This window comes from Mytilus californianus, unplaced genomic scaffold (genome assembly GCF_021869535.1).
Source record: "Mytilus californianus isolate M0D057914Y unplaced genomic scaffold, xbMytCali1.0.p SCAF_25, whole genome shotgun sequence".
Lineage (NCBI taxonomy): Eukaryota > Metazoa > Mollusca > Bivalvia > Mytilida > Mytilidae > Mytilus > Mytilus californianus.
Window position 1 is genome coordinate 4171042 of NW_026262674.1, and position 17700 is coordinate 4188741.

General features: G+C 31.8%; 2 protein-coding genes across 2 annotated transcripts; one reads left to right on the plus strand and one right to left on the minus strand.

Annotated features, from left to right (window-relative positions):
- The first annotated feature begins 210 nt into the window (after positions 1-210).
- LOC127732581 (ankyrin repeat domain-containing protein 40-like) lies at positions 211-1797 on the plus strand. Its single transcript, XM_052241654.1, has one exon. The coding sequence runs from the start codon at positions 256-258 to the stop codon at positions 1030-1032; it is 777 nt and encodes a 258-aa protein (XP_052097614.1). The 5' UTR covers positions 211-255; the 3' UTR covers positions 1033-1797.
- A 4610-nt stretch (positions 1798-6407) lies between these two features.
- LOC127732585 (riboflavin kinase-like) lies at positions 6408-17689 on the minus strand. The gene is made up of 4 exons (XM_052241658.1): positions 17540-17689; positions 14744-14895; positions 12369-12471; positions 6408-10666 (listed from the first exon to the last, which is right to left on the minus strand). Exons 1-4 carry the CDS (start codon positions 17622-17624, stop codon positions 10545-10547), a joined length of 462 nt encoding a protein of 153 aa, XP_052097618.1. The 5' UTR covers positions 17625-17689; the 3' UTR covers positions 6408-10544.
- Between the last annotated feature and the right edge of the window lie 11 nt (positions 17690-17700).

Below are 17700 nucleotides of genomic sequence, written 5' to 3' on the forward strand. Positions count from 1 at the left end.
CAGGTAAATACACACAATAATTAATTTAAGATAACAAAGATAGCTAAAATCAAAACTTTTCAGCTTTTTTACTTCACAAGATATTTGTCTTTCCAGTTGAAAATCACGGAAACAGAACCCGTTTCATTTTTCATTTTATTTATAATTTAACAAAATCGTTGTTGCGATTTTTACAAAATGCAAAACTCATTAGAGCATAAAATACTTATTCACTACGCTCATTTTCTTTGTCCCAATATTTGTTTTTGACGAGGCATGACTGCAACAAGTGAAAACGACGAATCATTTAGAGAAGCAGCGTGCAATGGTGATAAAGACTCGTTGAATAAACTTTTGGAGACCTATTCTATCGATGTCAATTCTCAGAATCCAGTAAACGGGTGGTCTGCGCTACACTGGGGGTGTAAACGAAACCACAAAGTCGTTGTCGAATTTCTTTTGCAAAAAGGTGGAAATAAAGACTTACTTACAACAAAAGGAGAAAAGCCTGTAGATTTAACAACAAGTGAGGACATATTTAACCTACTTGGTGGTTCTGGAAATCGCATAGCAATCCTAAATAAAAACGAGTCAAATTTTACGCCAAATTATCTTGCAAATCCAGCATTTCCTTATACACAACCAGTTGCAGATCTAGGTAGCACAAATCTGAACGGACTTCATACTGAACAAAAAAGTGTAGAAGTGAAAACTATAGTACCAACCATGCAAGGTTTAAATGAGAATGAACTTGTTCTGAAAATAAGAGTTGCATATATAGATGATCGTGATTTTATTGAGGTCGAAATGGATAAATCAAATTTGACATTTGAATCTTTAAAATCAGTCATGTGTAAAGAATTGGGAATCGAAAGAAGATTGATAAACAAGATCAGAAAATTGCCGAATACAATTTTAAGGAAAGACAAAGATGTTCAAAGGTTATGTGATTTTCAGGAACTTGAAGTAGTCCTGACAAATAAAGTGCCACCAGCTGGTGCAGGGATGAGAGGATTAGCAGCTCCAATCAAAAATCAAGAAGTTCTTTATTGACAGTCACGACATTTACTAATTTTATATTAATGCTAGAGCTATATTGTAATCTATGTACATGATGTAAATGTACATGTATGGTCTTTCTGTTTAATGTTTTAATTTACAAAGTAAATTTACATAAGGCAAAAAAAAATATATGTCTGTTAACGGTTACCCGACCGACCCTACTTTTGAGCGCGGACCCTAAGTCATTTTATTTCTGTCGTAAAGTGAAAAATAAACTCAACTTGTGTCAAAAGCGAAGTTAGTGTTGCAAATAATATAAATCAATTGCCTGATACATCCCAATGTTCACAATCGTGAATATGACAGCTGTTTTAAGAAAATTCGCAACTCGTGTGATGAAATAAACACTTTGCCGCCATTTTTTTCCAACCAATTACCAAGGGAAATAATCCAATCATTAAAGGTACGGGTAAACTCGGCCCATGATCAACTCGGACCACGACAAGACAAAACGGCATGACTCAAAATCATGTCACAAAAAATAAAATGAAAAAATAAAATAAAATGGAAATAACGACCTACCTACCCTATTTTTTTTAAAGTACATGTATGTAACCTTAAACAAACATATATTTTTTTTTGGCCTAAGAGGGTAAGAATTATTAAAATGATATTATATGCATGATATGTGAGGTAGTAAAAAGGTTTACCGTTGGTTACAATTTATAATTTGTAAATACAGGTGTATCATGAATTTATAGTACAAATGTAAGGCTTTAGAATATGTAGAAAGCAAATAAAATTTTAAAAAATCTTCTTGAGTATGAAAATCAAATATTTTTTATTTCCAAACTGGCCTTTTTAGCAAATTGTCGTCTGGTGGTAGCAACTGTAGCATGCTTGTGTGATGGATGTTGTACATTTAGGTTGATGGTAGAGTCAAACCTAAAACTTTAGAAATTGTGTTCCTCAGCCATATCAGCATGATCAGCCAAGCATGAGTCATACAGAAATAAAGCAAAGACTGGTCAGCCTAGACATGTTAGTGAAAATGTGGTCTGTTGAATGACATTCTTTACATGTATGTAAAATTGAGAATGGAAATGGGGAATATGTCAAAGAGAATAACCCGACCAAAGAACAGACAACAGCCGAAGGCCACCAATGGGTCTTCAACGTAGCGAGAAAATCCCGCACCCGTAGGTGCTCCTCAGCTGGCCCCTAAATAAAATTGTGTACTAGTTCAGTGAAAGTGCTTGTCCAAGTCAGGAGTTCTGTGGTCATGGTGGTAAATGTTGGTTCATATCTTATTTGTTTTGCTTAAATTGTCTTGTTATAAATTAGGCCATTAGTTTTCTCGTTTGAATTGTTTCACATTTTTCATGGCAGGAGCTATTAAAGCCAACCATGTGGAATAGGTTTTTCTCATTGTTGAAGGCCATACAGTTGCTTGTAATTGCTTACATCCACTTTATTTGAACTCTGGTGGATACGTTTTTTTGTAGTTGCCTCATTGGCAATCATACCACAGCTCCTCATTTTTATAAGTACATTGTTTTGTAGATATTTTCATTCAAATAATTCCTCATGAACAATTATTAATAATTATCATGATTATGGTTTGCCTGTCAATATAAAATAAACATGACAAAGAAGAGTTCAGATTAATAAATATATTATTTAATGTTTGTGTTACATTGAAATTCAGGAGTCAACCTCTTTGATTGTCTTGTGGTAGCATGGGCCGGCAAGTGTGGAATGTCATGGGTTCAAACACTTTGTTGAGGACTATCTTTACGTATAGCAAATTATAATTTGGTGAGTAGTACATGTTGTACAGAAATACAATGTGATACTGTAAAGATTAGGACAAATGTAGGACTGAAAGATATTTTGAAAGGGTCTACTGAGAAACAAATCCAGGGTAAATGGCCCATCTTCGAAGTTTCTCCTTACATAAGAACATGAACATGAAATATAGGTCAAAGTGAACTCTCACATTGAAGTATTAAGGTAGACAACTTTTTACACTGTTCTGTAACCCATAGTCATTGCATCCTTACAAAAACTTATATGATTGAATCTGAGAACTGAACTGAGACATGTAAAACTTCATAAAATAAAAAAACATATAATGTGGATTATAGTGACCTACATTTGATAGGGCGGTTCTTCTATAGCTTCATTGCCACATGTAATATGATTACAAGCCTCTAAATGGATAATTAAACTCTGAGCAAAAAATGAGTATGATTCAATGACAAAGACTAGGTGGACAAATTTTCACATTGTTCATCATTGTTTCCATGATGTGGATAAAACTCTAGAAGTAAACTAATGTGAAGCATGAAATAAAACTGAGAATGGAAATGGGGGAATGCATCAAAGAGACAACAACCCGACCAAAGAGCAGAAAACATCAGTGACCAATTTTTTATGGAAAGTTATTATATCCCCAAGTATCATCTTAAGGGCTAAATTAAAAAATAAGCTTGTTTGCCATTGACAAGTCTTTATTTTTAATGTAGTGTTTTGTGGACTTGGTATTTTCTTTGTCATGGCATTGTCAGTTTCTCTTCGACTTAAATGTTCTAAATGTTTTTGTCCCCCTGATATCACCTTTTTCTTTTTTAAATACTTGCAACAATGATTGTAGGTCATGAAGTATCTTAGAAATGAACTCAACTGTTAACTTGCTTGATATATAGTCAATGAAGCAAACAATGTAGTCCAGACTGGGACCAACTTTTGGTGAAAGACTATTTTATTCCACTTGATGCATGCTTTATACACCAAAATTATGTAACTGTGGCCAGTCTAGTATAATGATAGGATGGTCTAACATTTTGAAGGATATATTTTTATTATAATTGATTGGTCATTTAAAAGGGAAAGTAGTAAATTTTTAATTGCTAAAAAATAATGCCCAACAATTTAAGTTTTGATTTATCTCTTCTAAATATTGTGTTTCTATATATGCTTCAAAGCTGTCATTAAATTAAAATCTAAAATATGCTGTGAGATATCATATTAACTTAGCTAAAATATGTTTTCATGATTTTTTAAAGGGAGATAAGACAGTGAGTCTAATCAATATGTGTTAGATTATCTCCCTCTGGAGACATCAGAAACAACATACTGTAATTTGACATATATTTTACTGAATATAACACATTTTATTCAAACTTATGTCTGACTCATATATATATATAGAAAACTTTTTAAAAGAAAATGAGAATGAAAAAATAGTTTGGATATTTTTATAGCAGTTCAAAAATTACTACCTCTCACCTATCAAATGACTCTACAATATGCAATATGTGTAAAAAAAAATAGCCACATTTTCATAAGAGCCATGAAGTGGAATTAAAATCTTATAGGATTTTATAGTATAAAAATAAGGAGATGCTGTATGATTGCCATTGAGACAACTATCCACCCAACTCAAATGAAGTGGATGTTAGCAATTATAGGCAACCGTATACTTTATTTTATCACCATGCACTTCGACGACTTGACTATAGTTTTCAACAGAAGTTGACTAAACTTTTGACCAGTTTGATTTGATTAAACAAATGGCAATTCGGTCAAAACTGAGTTCGCAAAATCTTGTTTTCCCTGGTGGTCCTCGCTTTTATTTCTATTGCAAAATATCGAACATATCTGTCCTTTGCAAAATTTTTGTGGTCAAATCCTTCAGATCACAACTTTTTTGAGGACTCTGTCAGAACTTTGAATGAATTGTAGTAGGTTGAGAGCAACACTTACAGTCAAGTCACAGTAAAATGTTTCACATCAAATCAAGTATATTCAGATCATTTTACTTGAATCTTTACACAACTGTTTGGTCTGGTAAAAGTAAGGAACCTTTTGATTTTGGAAATGTTCCATTGTCATTCCAGAAACTTAAAATGTCAGATTTCAGTAAATTTGTTTCACACTTACTCATGTATTCTTCAAACTTTATATTGTTTCTGAGATTGATGAAAGTAAGCTCTGTTTTGATTTTATACTTGGACTTTTAAATTTTATCACTTTGTTGGAGAATATCCACACTACCGGTAGTTTTTCTGCATGTCCACTTTACTGGCTTAAAAGTTAATCCTTCTGGTATATGTATATAAGGGCCACTATCTTGGTTTCAGTTTTTGAGTCACTGGGAGACTGTCTCATTGATATACACCACATATTTCCTTTGTAACAATTCTTTATTTCTGTATGATTATGGTACATGCAACATAGAAGAAGGCTAACAGGAGACCTTTTATGTATAAGTACACACCACAAGGAGGAGCCAAAGCTACATCATTGTCCAAAAAGGAAAAAAATGTCTCCTTAGTTGTAAATTTCTGCATGGAGTTTCTCCAAGCTCATTGATTTTGAATCTGAATATTCTTATCTGTGATTGGTGTAGTCATAGAAATAAACAAATCAATACAAATCTGTATGTCCTTTGAAAAAAAAAACTCATCATTAAAACAAGAGTGCACACGCTGAAATGTCTCACCTGCTTTACTGATCATTAATTTTATGTTGATAGTTTTAAATATAAAGCTTTTCTACAAGTATCACATAAACTTAACATGATCCAAGAAAATGAGGTCAAGGTCAGATAAACTAAACTGGAAATACATGTACACCTTACAATCATTCCATACACCAAATATAGTTGACCTATTGCTCATAGTTTCTCAAGAAACAAACTTTATTAGGAAAACTTTACAGTGTCCAATGAACCATGAAAATGAGGTCATGGTCAGATGATACCTGCCAGACAGACATATACACCTTACAATCATTCCATACACCAAATATAGTTGACCTATTGCATATAGTATTAGAAAAAAAGACCAAAACACAAAAACTTAACTTTAAGCACTGAACCATAAAAATGAGGTCAAGGACAGATGACACCTGCCAGTTGGACATGTACACCTTACAAAAATTCCATACACCAAATATAGTAGACCTATTGCTTATAGTATCTAATATATGGACTTGACCATGAAAACTTAACCTTGTTCACTGATCCATGAAATGAGGTCGAGGTCAGATGAAAACTGTCTGACAGGCATGAGGACCTTGCAAGGTACGCATATACTAAATATAGTTATCCTATTACTCATAATAAAAGAAAAATTAACTTTACAAAAAATATGAACTTTTTTTTCAAGTAGTCACTGAACCATGAAAATGAGGTCAAGGACCATGGAGATATGACACAGAAACTTCATAACATAAAGCATCTATATACAAAGTATGAAGCATACAGGTCTTCCACCTTCTAAAATATAAAAGCTTTTAAGTTGTTAGTTAACGCTGCCACCGCCAGATCACTATCCCTATGTTGAGTTTCTGCGACAAAAGTCGCAGGCTCGCCAAAAAACTGAAGAGTATTTAACTTCTACAACATTTAAAAACAAAACTTACAAAAATCATGTCCTTTATTTTATATGATGTAACATATCATAAGCTCTGAATAACAACAATAACAAACAGATATACCAGTAACAATATTACATCAATATGTAAGTTATCTATAAACTCTTCAATATGTATCTAATACAATCATAAATCTGATTGGTCGGTGGATTATATGTAAATTACTTCTTATTCTATTAGTTTTGTGGTTTGAAGGAATTTTGCTTCTCATTTCATTGATCTTACATCAAAATAAGGAGATGTGGTATGATTGCCAATGAGACAACTATCCACCAAAGTTAAAATGTAGTGGATGTAAGCAATTATAGGCAACCATGCGGCCTTCAACAATGAGAAAAATCCATACCGTATAGTAGGCTATAAAAGGCCCTGACATGAAAAATATGAAACAATTCAATTGAGAAAACTAACGGCCTAACTTATAACAAAACAATTTACGAAAAACAAATATGGCAGTCTGATGATGAACCAAGGACAACCACTGAACTACATGCTCCTGACTTGGGACAGGCATCTATCAAAGCAAACGAAAACATGTTTTTTCAGTGAGTATATGTACAAATCCTATTAGCAAGCTCACATACCCCATGTCCCGTTCCCCTGATTTAAAGGGAAAAAGTTTAAAGTCATAGTGGCAAGTTGGCATAGTTTTTTCTGTTTACTTTTAGGTACAATTCTTTTCTGTTGTCTAAAAAAAAAACTATTTTCAGTAACAATGACCTTGACCTTAGGCCTAGTGAGTTCAAAATCAATAGATCTTCCTCTCATAATATGTAACCATATATCCAATAAAGTTGTAATTTGTAATACCCTTTTGTTTGAGCATCCGTGCATCAATGTCCTGCATGAACTTTGGTCTATTTTCAGTAAATGACCATGACCTTAGATGCAGTGACCTCAAAATCAATAAGGATCTTCGTCTCTTCACATGCATGTAAAGCATCGGGACACCAAGACGACCTTCTAGTCAATAAACTGTTGACACAGATATATATCTCACCTTTAAGCAAGTTTGATAATACTTGAAAATGTTGAAATTAAAATGGTAATACTTTAACATGCAAACTATGCAAAACATTCAAGTTATGAACAATGTTTGCTCAGACATCAATAGTACCACCTGTTCATTTATAAAAAAAGCCAGTACAAATGAATGAAATTAATCCACCTAGTAGTTAGTACTGAAAATTCATTAAAGATAAAACAAGAATGTGTCCATAGTACATGGATGCCCCACTCACACTATCATTTTCTATGTTAACTTATTTGGCATTAAAATTAGAAAGATCATATCATAGGGAAGATGTGTACTAAGTTTCAAGTTGATTGGATTTCAACTTCAAAAATTTTAACCTGAAGCGGGACAGACGGACAAACGGACACACAGACACATAGACTGAAAAACATAATGCCCCTCTACTATTGTAGGTGGGGCATAATAAGTTGTGAGATATATTCAGCTGTAAAGACGTTCAGATCTTCTTAACCTCAGCACATGTTACAGACTTCATAAAAATCATATAATATTAACAGATACATTGTAATACAAATAACCCTCTATTGGCCTTCAATTTTACTTTGGATATCTTTAAATAACCATTGAAATATCATCCGCTGTTTGAAGATTGGTAGGTGACAACAACCCATCAAATCATAAACAAAGATGTGGTCCCTAAATAATAGTGTTCTAAATTAACTGCTTATATGAGGGTGTGGATGGGGGTTTACAGAATAGAGAAAAAATTATCAAAAAATAAAGAATAGAGAATAATGGGCAAAAAGTAAAAGGAATAGAGAATAGTGGGCAAAAAGTATAAAGAATAGAGATAAATAGCCTAAAAAATTAAAGAATACAAAAATGAAGGACCCCCATCCAGACCCTCTCATATACTCAATATAAATGATCTGTCTTTCATGCTTCTGTAAGTATTATATAGGTACTGAATAGTAGTTTTTTCGTTCACTTTTTTGTTTTTGTATGAATTTTCTTCCTCATAGACATAATAAAAATATTTTTAAGATTAAGTTGGTCAGTGCACCATGGTAGTTTTTTTTTATCTCACATTGCATAATGTCATTCTAGTTTATACTATCATAGCTTATACTATCATTCTAAAGAAATATATCTTAATAGGCAGATTCATAAAATAAAATCAATTATCATTTCTTGTCTAGAAAAAATACTGTAAAAACAGAAATTATTGCAATTTTTGAAAAATGTACAAAATTGCGAGAATATTTTTTGCGATTTCAGGCAAATCTGCAAACAGATACATGTATCAGATATCAGAATGCAAGTTCTTATTATTGCAATACTCACCCAGTCGCATTATTCGCATTAATAAAAACCTCGCAATAATTTCTGAATTTACAGTAATGCTTAAAAGTCCCTTTAACCCCCCTTTCTTTCCTCCACAAACAGAGAAGATATTCAGGATAAATTGCTTAATACATATACACACATCAGTATTTCCTAGACTTAACATATTTTCAAAAATGAATATGATCGAGGAGGCAGGTTTTGTATGATACATAATTGAGTATGAAAATGATACTATGAATAATACAAATAAACAGCTGAGACATGCGTTTATGATACCAGGATGATGTAGAACCCTAATTTTTACCATTAAATGATAAAAGTCCCATAACTAAATCAAATGAATCAGAAAATATTAAAAAAATGCAATTAACATTTACTGTTGAACATGGATTTAGTGAATAAATAAAAAAAAAACACCTAAAAAGTTGCTCAATTTATGAAACATAGTGTCATAAGTATGAAATTTAATTTGATCATGCATTGCCTTCATGAAACCAAATATTTTGTACAAAACTTAGTAAAATATCCATTTAACAAGGGTAATCATAAGGATTCATTCTTTTATGATTCAATAGATATAGGAAGATGTGGTATGAGTGCCAATGAGACAACTCTCCATCCAAGTAACAATTTATAAAAGTAAACCATTATAGGTCAAGGTACGGAGCATTGGCTCACACCGAACAGCAAGCTATAAAGGGCCCCAAAAACTAGTGTAAAACCATTCAAACGGGAAAACCAACGGTCTAATCTATATAAAAACGAGAAACGAGAAACACGTATGAACTACATAAACAGACGACAAGTCCAGTAACTTTAGAAATAACAAATTCATAAATCATTAAAACCGAAAATGAGTCTGTCTTTCTTTAAGTAATTGATCATTGTGTAATTAATTTTGTGAAAATCAAATGAGGAAAATTAGAAATATCATAAATACAAGACAATTGTGTCAATCAATTTTTTAGCAATCAAAGTCCCATAACTCTTGAAAAACAAATCTGAAAAGAGTCAAGTAGAAATGGAATTTGTCTTCATAAAATTAATATAAAAAACTTTTAATGCACCAGCACTTTTAAACATATCAAAAGATGTGCTTCTGGTTGTTGAATTTTTAAAGAGTTCTGATATTCTGAGGTAAATGGGCAGTGGTATAGCAAAATATCATGTCTTTTCTTACAGCTGTATAATATTCATCGCAAAACGATACATGTATAGAACAAGTAAATTTTCAAACTTAAAACCTTCATCTGTTAAGGCCACTGAAACAAAACATCATTTTGTTGCTGGAAATATGTGACATAAAAATAAAACATTACGTATATGTTTAGAACACATAAATATTTGTAAATATTTGACATTTCACAATTGAATCAACATCTTAAGGACTTATATAAAACTTCACCAGGAATTATTTTTCATAAGATATGAGCTGTGTCGGAAAAAAATTGACCTTATGCCAGTGCACATATACATGTACATGTATAAGACTTTGATTGATTTGGGAACATTTAAATACAAAATAAAAGATGAATTTTGGTCTATTGTATAGGGTTCTTATAACATTTCAATTTTCAATCAGTTACAGACTTTCTGTAGAGATTTTTTCAATCCAAAATAGGTTGACAGATGTAATGATATTTATTTGCATAAGGTCTATTTCTCCTTAACACAGCTCGTATATTATTAATACCACATTGTCAAATAAATGACCACCAACAAACATTAAACCATTCTCACTTTAAACAGTCAGTCTGTAAATAAATTAAAAAAATAAAAAATCTAATATAATTTTACATCAAACATCTTCCTTGATTTCATCAAATAAAAAGTTATTTTGTTTATATGATGCATTCTCCGGTAAATCTAACTTCTCTTTAGCCTGTTGTATATCATCATTTATTGCACCTATAAGTTCATCTGTAAAATAAAAACATTTTAATTTTAATTAAAACAACTTGATCCTAAGTCTTAATCTAAAAATTAAAAAGATCGGAAAACTGTATATTCTACAATTGACATCCAAAAATTGATAATACAGCTGAGTCACTTAAAATTGGTGGTGTTGGGAATTTTCATTCATGTTTTTTGTTTCTGATAAATACAATTATGATGCATTATTAATACTCATTTTTATTGTAAGCATCATTTAATTAAAAATCTATTAATTTTTATGTATAATACAACTAAATCTGTGTTAATAAAAATCTTGGATATTTATCATGCAGGTTTCCCCTGAAAGGACATTTCTTTTCCTATAGCCATGATAGTATGTTTTATAGCCGACTATACAGTGTTTTTCTCATTGTTAAAGGCTGTACCATTGCCTTTAATTGCTTACATCCGCTTCATTTAAGCTATGGTGGATAGTAACCGATAGTTGTCTTACTGGTCTTTACATTAAGGATGTTCGCTACTCTGTTTCAAAATAACAAACTTTTTTAAAGACTGTTATAAATTGTTAGTATATAAATAACGAACTCAAAAAGAAGAGAACATGAAGGGTCCGTGTGCTTGTTTTCGAGATATAAGCCATTGAAAATTTTTGTGGGAAATGATTCTCTCTAGATTTTTCATACATTTAACATTGGTACTTTTTTCCTTTCAAAACTATGAAAAAATAACAAGAATTTTATAAGATTTTCGAGTATGGCTTTTTAAACTATATGTTATAAAATTATGAAAAGAAAAGTAGGGGGTTAGCCGGCAAAATTTTTAATGGCACTACATGGATAAAACCATAGGATTCTGAATATCTGACAAAAAGTTAAAAAAACATTTAAGACAACTTTTTATATAAACAAACCATGCAAACAGAAAACATGTACAAAGACCAGTGGTGCAAAATGCACACATTTAAAAGTACTGACAGGAAGATTTAAGATTATCAATATGTTTTATCACCTTCAAAATCAGTTTTTCTCTCCAATGAGGAGAGAAAAAGTTTACCAGGAATTGGTACAATTTTGTTTTTATTGTCTTGTTGCATGTCGTTATACTTTACAGCAATTGGATATACAAACATAGTTGCTAACTTCTAACTTCTAACATCATTTAGATTCTGGTGGAAAGTTTGCATTCATACCACAGCTCCTTATTTTTATACATGACCTATAGTTGTTGACTTCTATGTCATTTGGTCTCTGGAAGAGAAGTGTCTCATTGGCAATGATACCACATCTCCTTATTTTTATGCCCCACCTACGATAGTAGAGGGGCATTATGTTTTTTCTGTCTGTGCATCCGTTCGTCCGTCCGTCCATCCGTTCGTCCATCTGTTCCGCTTCAGGTTAAGTTTTTGGTCAAGGTAGTTTTTGATGAAGTTGAAGTCCAATCAACTTGAAACTTAGTACACATGTTCTCTATGATATGATCTTTCTAATTTTAATGCCAAATTAGAGTTTTGAACCCAATTTCACAGTCCACTGAACATAGAAAATGATAGTGCGAGTGGGGCATCTGTGTACTATTGACACATTCTTGTTATATGTTATAATGACTGATGTTCTCAGAGTAGCATTCCATTAAGGGACCTCAAGATATCTATTTCTTACAAAAAATCCATTGTTAGGTTTCTTAAATCTTTTTCCTTATCAATGGCTACATTTAAATAAAAACTTACCTAAAGAGGAAAAGTCTCTCATTGGTCGTATATATCCTAGCATAATTACTTTTAATGTTGATCCATAAAAATCTTCCTTAAACGTATGTATAACATGTGTTTCCTGAAGAGAGAAGAACAACACTTTAATGTATATATAACATGTGTTTCCTGAAGAGAGAGAACAACACTTAAATGCATGCATAATATGTATTTCCTGTAGAGAGAGAACAAAACTTAAACATGTTAAATGTATGTACATGTATTACATGTGTTTCCTAAAGAGAGAAAACAACACTTAATAGTTATCAAAGGTACCAGGATTATAATTCAATATGCCATATTTAAATGTATGTTTAACATGTGTTTCCTGAAGAGAGAGAACAACACTTAAATGTATGTTTAACATGTATTTCCTGAAGAGAGAGAACAACACTGATGATTTGTATAACATGTGTTTCCTGAAGAGAGAGAACAACACTTAAATGTATGTATAACATGTGTTTCCTGAAGAGAGAAAACAACACTTAAATGTATGTATAACATGCATGTTTCCTGGAGAGAGAGAACAACACTTAAATGTATGTATAACATGCATGTTTCCTGGAGAGAGAGAACAACACTTAAATGTATGTATAACACATGTTTCTTAAAGATAGAAAATAGCATGTGTATTTCAGATCCTTGTATAGCAACACAATATTTCTAAATTTTCTAAACCCAAAATGCATTTGAAAATTTCAATAGAATTTTGTGACTAATTGAATAGTAGTTAAGTGTTGTTCTCTCTCTTCAGTGTTGTCATGTAATAACCATTACAAGATGTATTCAACCTTCTATATGTTAAGGGAAATAACAATGTCTATGGCATTCACATTTTTTACTTTGGGCATGCCTGATGAATCCCTTCGGAAACTAAAAAGCGGTTAAGTGTTATTATCAGTTTACAAAACATGTAACAAGACAAATCTCTAAGAATCATGATTCCTGGTGTTAAGTGAATTACAATACACTGACGGACTACCTGTGATTTACACTTTTGACACAAGATGTACTTCTACAATAACAATTTTATGACATGTAATAAGAGTGAAATTTATAGTGAATCACATGAATAGTAATTTATCACATGTTGTACTGTTATGCCACTGTCCCAGGTTAAATGGAGGGTTTTGTGCCAGCAAACAAAGTTTAACCCGCCACATTCCGAATGTGCCTGTCCCAAAGTCCAGAGCCTGTAATTAAGTGGTTGTCGTTTGTTGCTGTATATCATTATTGTTTTGTATATAAATCAGACAGTTAGTTTTCTTGTTTGAATTGTGTTACATTTGTCATTTTGGCGCCTTTTATAGCTTACTATCAGTGACAGTCAGGGGTACTACTGTCAACGTATATTTGTTCCGCCTAACAGAAGTTCCACTGGAAACTTTTTTACAAACAATGTCATAATATCTGTTCCTGTTGGAACAAATATTCTATACCATTTATTCCGTTGGGAACATCTACTGTAATATTTATTCCAGTGGAAATAATATTCCAGAATATTGTTTCCATTTGGAACTTATATTATAAAGGAACTTCTATTCCATGAGACTACTTGTACAAGTAATCTTTATTTACTTGAAGAAGTAAATAATAATATACTTATATAAGTAAATTATAATGTTTGAATAATCTCCCCTTAATTTTCTCAAAAATTTACTTGTATAAGTATTTGTTTTTTACAATCCTGAAAAATTCTCAAGTTTTAAGATGTAAAAACATGCCTTTAACAATTTTTCTCAGGTTAGCTCATAATTTTTGATTAGAGTTAATTGTTTCATCTCATTAATTCAACAAAGAAACTAATTGCACAAAGATCTTAAGTATTTGCACAAGACCTTCAAAAATTGCCCCTTGGGGGCTTGTAAATGAGCAGTGTTCTGAAGATAACAGACAAATGAGATTTTCATTGTCCATGAAATTACACTTAAATGATTAGTAAAGACATCTGCAAAGGACAGACAATTAAAAATTCTATTAGAGCAAAGAAGTCCTAAGAAATTCAATGAAAAGAAGATAGGATGACTTTTTTACTTGTATAAGTAAAAAAATCTGAATGTCTAAGGGACATAACTAAGCAAAAAAATAATTTACCTATATACAAGTAAATAAAATACACTTGTATAAGTATCCTACAAATTTACTTATATAGGTATATTAATATTTACTTCTTCAAGTAAATAAAAATTACTTGTACAAGTAGTACCCCTGACTGACTATGCATTATGGGTTTTGCTCATTGCTGAAGGCAGTACAGTGACCTATAGTTGTTAATTTCTACGTCATTTGAACTCTGGTGTAGAGTTGTCTTCAGTTATTGATAATCATACCATATCTTCTTATATTTATATTACCATAGATTTCTTTGTATTATGGTAGTATGGGTTCCATCCTATACTGAGCACCATTTTCAATACTTCACCATTATCAACATTGGCCCAGCCATAGTACACTCCACCTGGAAGGTCTTTAGGTAAGTTTTCTACTACATTTTCTGGGAAATTAGCTGTAAAGTAGAAAAGTACTTTAAAATTACATAACAGCACCAAAGACAGAAGTATTTTTTTTCAATTCTGTGATGTTGTTGGGATGTTGTCTTGTTGCCATTTTTTTTCTTTGGCTATTTGCCAAATGTATGCACATGGGATTTTTATTTTGTCAGTTAAAGTCTTGAAATTTAGGTATACATAATGAGGACAAAGATAGTTTATATTATGAGAGTAAATTTTCATATGATCATTTGCCTTAAACTTTATCTAAATTGTTACACAAGACATTTTGTAAGATGTGTATATATATTCATTCATTCATTCATTCATGTCTTTATTTCCTCATAATTGAGATATAATGAATACACAAAATTAACTAAATATCACACAACAAAAAGAATAAACGAAATAGGAACAGAACAAAAAAGGTTTTTTTTTTACATAAACAGACAAATATACACTTTAGTCATTCGGCATAAAGTTCTTATGCAATCTTGAATGATGACATATCATGTATTGCCTAACCTGACACAACGTCCATATGTTGCTACGCATTGAACAACATGGGCGTGGCAAAGCTTCTCAAACTCCGTTTTATTGTTTATTGTTATTTCATGTTCACCCATAGAATCTGGTCACCTTTTTTTTTATAAAAATAAATCAATATTAATGTATTTAGGTTTTAGAGACCATTGCAGATATTTATTGGTAAACATTGTATGCTCAAATACAATTATCTCAAAATTCATGATAAAATGGAAATATTTTAAATTATCAATTAAAAGCTTCTTTTCGAGGAATGATTTGCTTCATCGTAACACTTGTTTTTATTGAGAATTAATTTTAATGATTGTTAATTGCAAATTTCATGAATTAAATAGAATGCTGATTAGGTATGATAATGATGTCCTTGATCTTACTGATTGTTTTTACTTGTGTACTGGCCAGTTTTATAATGAAAATAACATATTTTTTCTTACAAAGTAAACTAGTTGATGCTGTATGGGTTTTTCTCATTGTTGAGGCCGTACAGTGACCTATAGTTGTTAACACCTCTATGTCATTTGGTCTCTGGTGTAGAGTTGTCTCATTGGCAATTATACTGCATCTTCTTATTTTTATAGTTTGCTTGGAATGCGTAGAAAAAAAATGCATGTGCGAATTGGTCTTCAGTTGTTTATATTAAATACTATGTATTCCTATACACTTCAGTGAAAATCAAAGCAAAATAATTATATGGGAGGAGCAATGCAACATAAATACTATATTTTGTACAAAATCAGTGTGCCATATATTTGATTGCACCTGTCCTAAGTCAGGAACCTGATGTTCAGTGGTTGTCGTTTGTTGATGTGGTTCATAAGTGTTTCTCGTTTCTCGTTTTTTATATATATAGATTAGACTGTTGGTTTTCCACTAGTCATTTTTGGGGCCCTTTATAGCTTGCTGTTCGGTGTGAGCCAAGGCTCTGTGTTGAAGGCCGTACTTTGACCAATAATGGTTTACTTTTACAAATTGTGACTTGGATGGAGAGTTGTCTCATTGGCACTCATACCACATCTTCTTATATCCATATATATTTACATTTTTTTGCATAACCCTTTTCAACACACTACAAGTTTAGGCAAAAGACGAGTTTCCAATTTCAATTTTATGAATGAACTACCCCAGTTGACCTGTGGTTATTTGAGGAAAACGCATCACAGGACATTATGAAGTGAAGACATAATAATTTGCATTGTGACTTTAAATTATTTGGGGAAAAGTACCAGTTGGAAATAAACTCATCATAGATATCAGGATTAGAATTTTGTATGCCAGACATTCGTATGATCTACAGAATATACTTCAGTGATGTCTAGACAAAAAAGTTAAAAATGGAAAATAAAATACGAACTTCATCAGAACTTGAAGAACATTGAGAACCTAAAATTCCTCAAGGTTTTGCCAAATACTGCTATTAACAGTAATCTACTTCTGAAAGATCATGTGTTCATACTCTATTCAAATTCAAAATACAACAAGACAAAAAAAATATTTGATTCCGGGCAAAAGGACCCAGTGCGAATGGGATATGCAATTTAATTAAGAGCTGAGCAGAGTGATACAGACATAGAGGCGATTGATAAGTACCGATTATCATGTTGTCTACATATTGATATCGTAAAAATATCAGCTGTGAGTCACAATATAAAGCTTTTTGTCGAGTGGGCGCAGCGAACGAGATCAAAAAGGCTTCATATTGTGTTGAGCAGCTGATATTTTACAATATGAATACAACCAGACATTTTCCAGATAATGGATTTATCGGGTTGTATTTGTGTAATTTGCATGATAGAAACAAGTGTTTTCTTTGTTTCATAAGCAAACCGGAAGACGACGTGATAAGTTCAGGTCAAACTTATCAACGATGGTTCATATATTATGACGTCGGTGAAATGTCGGGGTCAAAGTTATTAAGGCCGTGTTAACGTATTTGACGTCACAAAGCTGTGAAATGCAATTTTATTAAGATCTGAGCAGAGTGATACAGACAGAGAGACGACCGATAAACAGTGATATATATATTTAGAAAGAACCTGGTCACTGTTATCTCTTCTTTTTTTTTATTTTCCCTTTAAGTTAGATATAAGTATGTGTAAAATGAACTGTTTTCAATACCAGTGGGTATTCCTAGCTCTTTGCTGCCCCGTCCAAATCCTTTCACAACTTTTCCTTCAGCAAAATGTGGTAGAATTTGCTCCATTTTTATATAACCTTAAATTTCCGAATCGTCATATGTTCTTGTTAATGAACTTCCGGTCAATTTCTTGTATTTTGAA

What these genes read in the sequence shown, in the direction of transcription:
- LOC127732585 (XM_052241658.1), bottom strand. Translation starts at nt 17,624, where the DNA reads ATGGAGCAAATTCTACCACATTTTGCTGAAGGAAAAGTTGTGAAAGGA. An exon ending in AGAGCTAGGAATACCCACTG is followed by an intron (nt 14,896 to 17,539) that starts GTATTGAAAACA and finishes TCTACTTTACAG; the next exon opens with CTAATTTCCCAGAAAATGTA. An exon ending in ATAATACAAAGAAATCTATG is followed by an intron (nt 12,472 to 14,743) that starts GTAATATAAATA and finishes TTCTCTCTTCAG; the next exon opens with GAAACACATGTTATACATAC.
- LOC127732581 (XM_052241654.1), top strand. Translation starts at nt 256, where the DNA reads ATGACTGCAACAAGTGAAAACGACGAATCATTTAGAGAAGCAGCGTGC.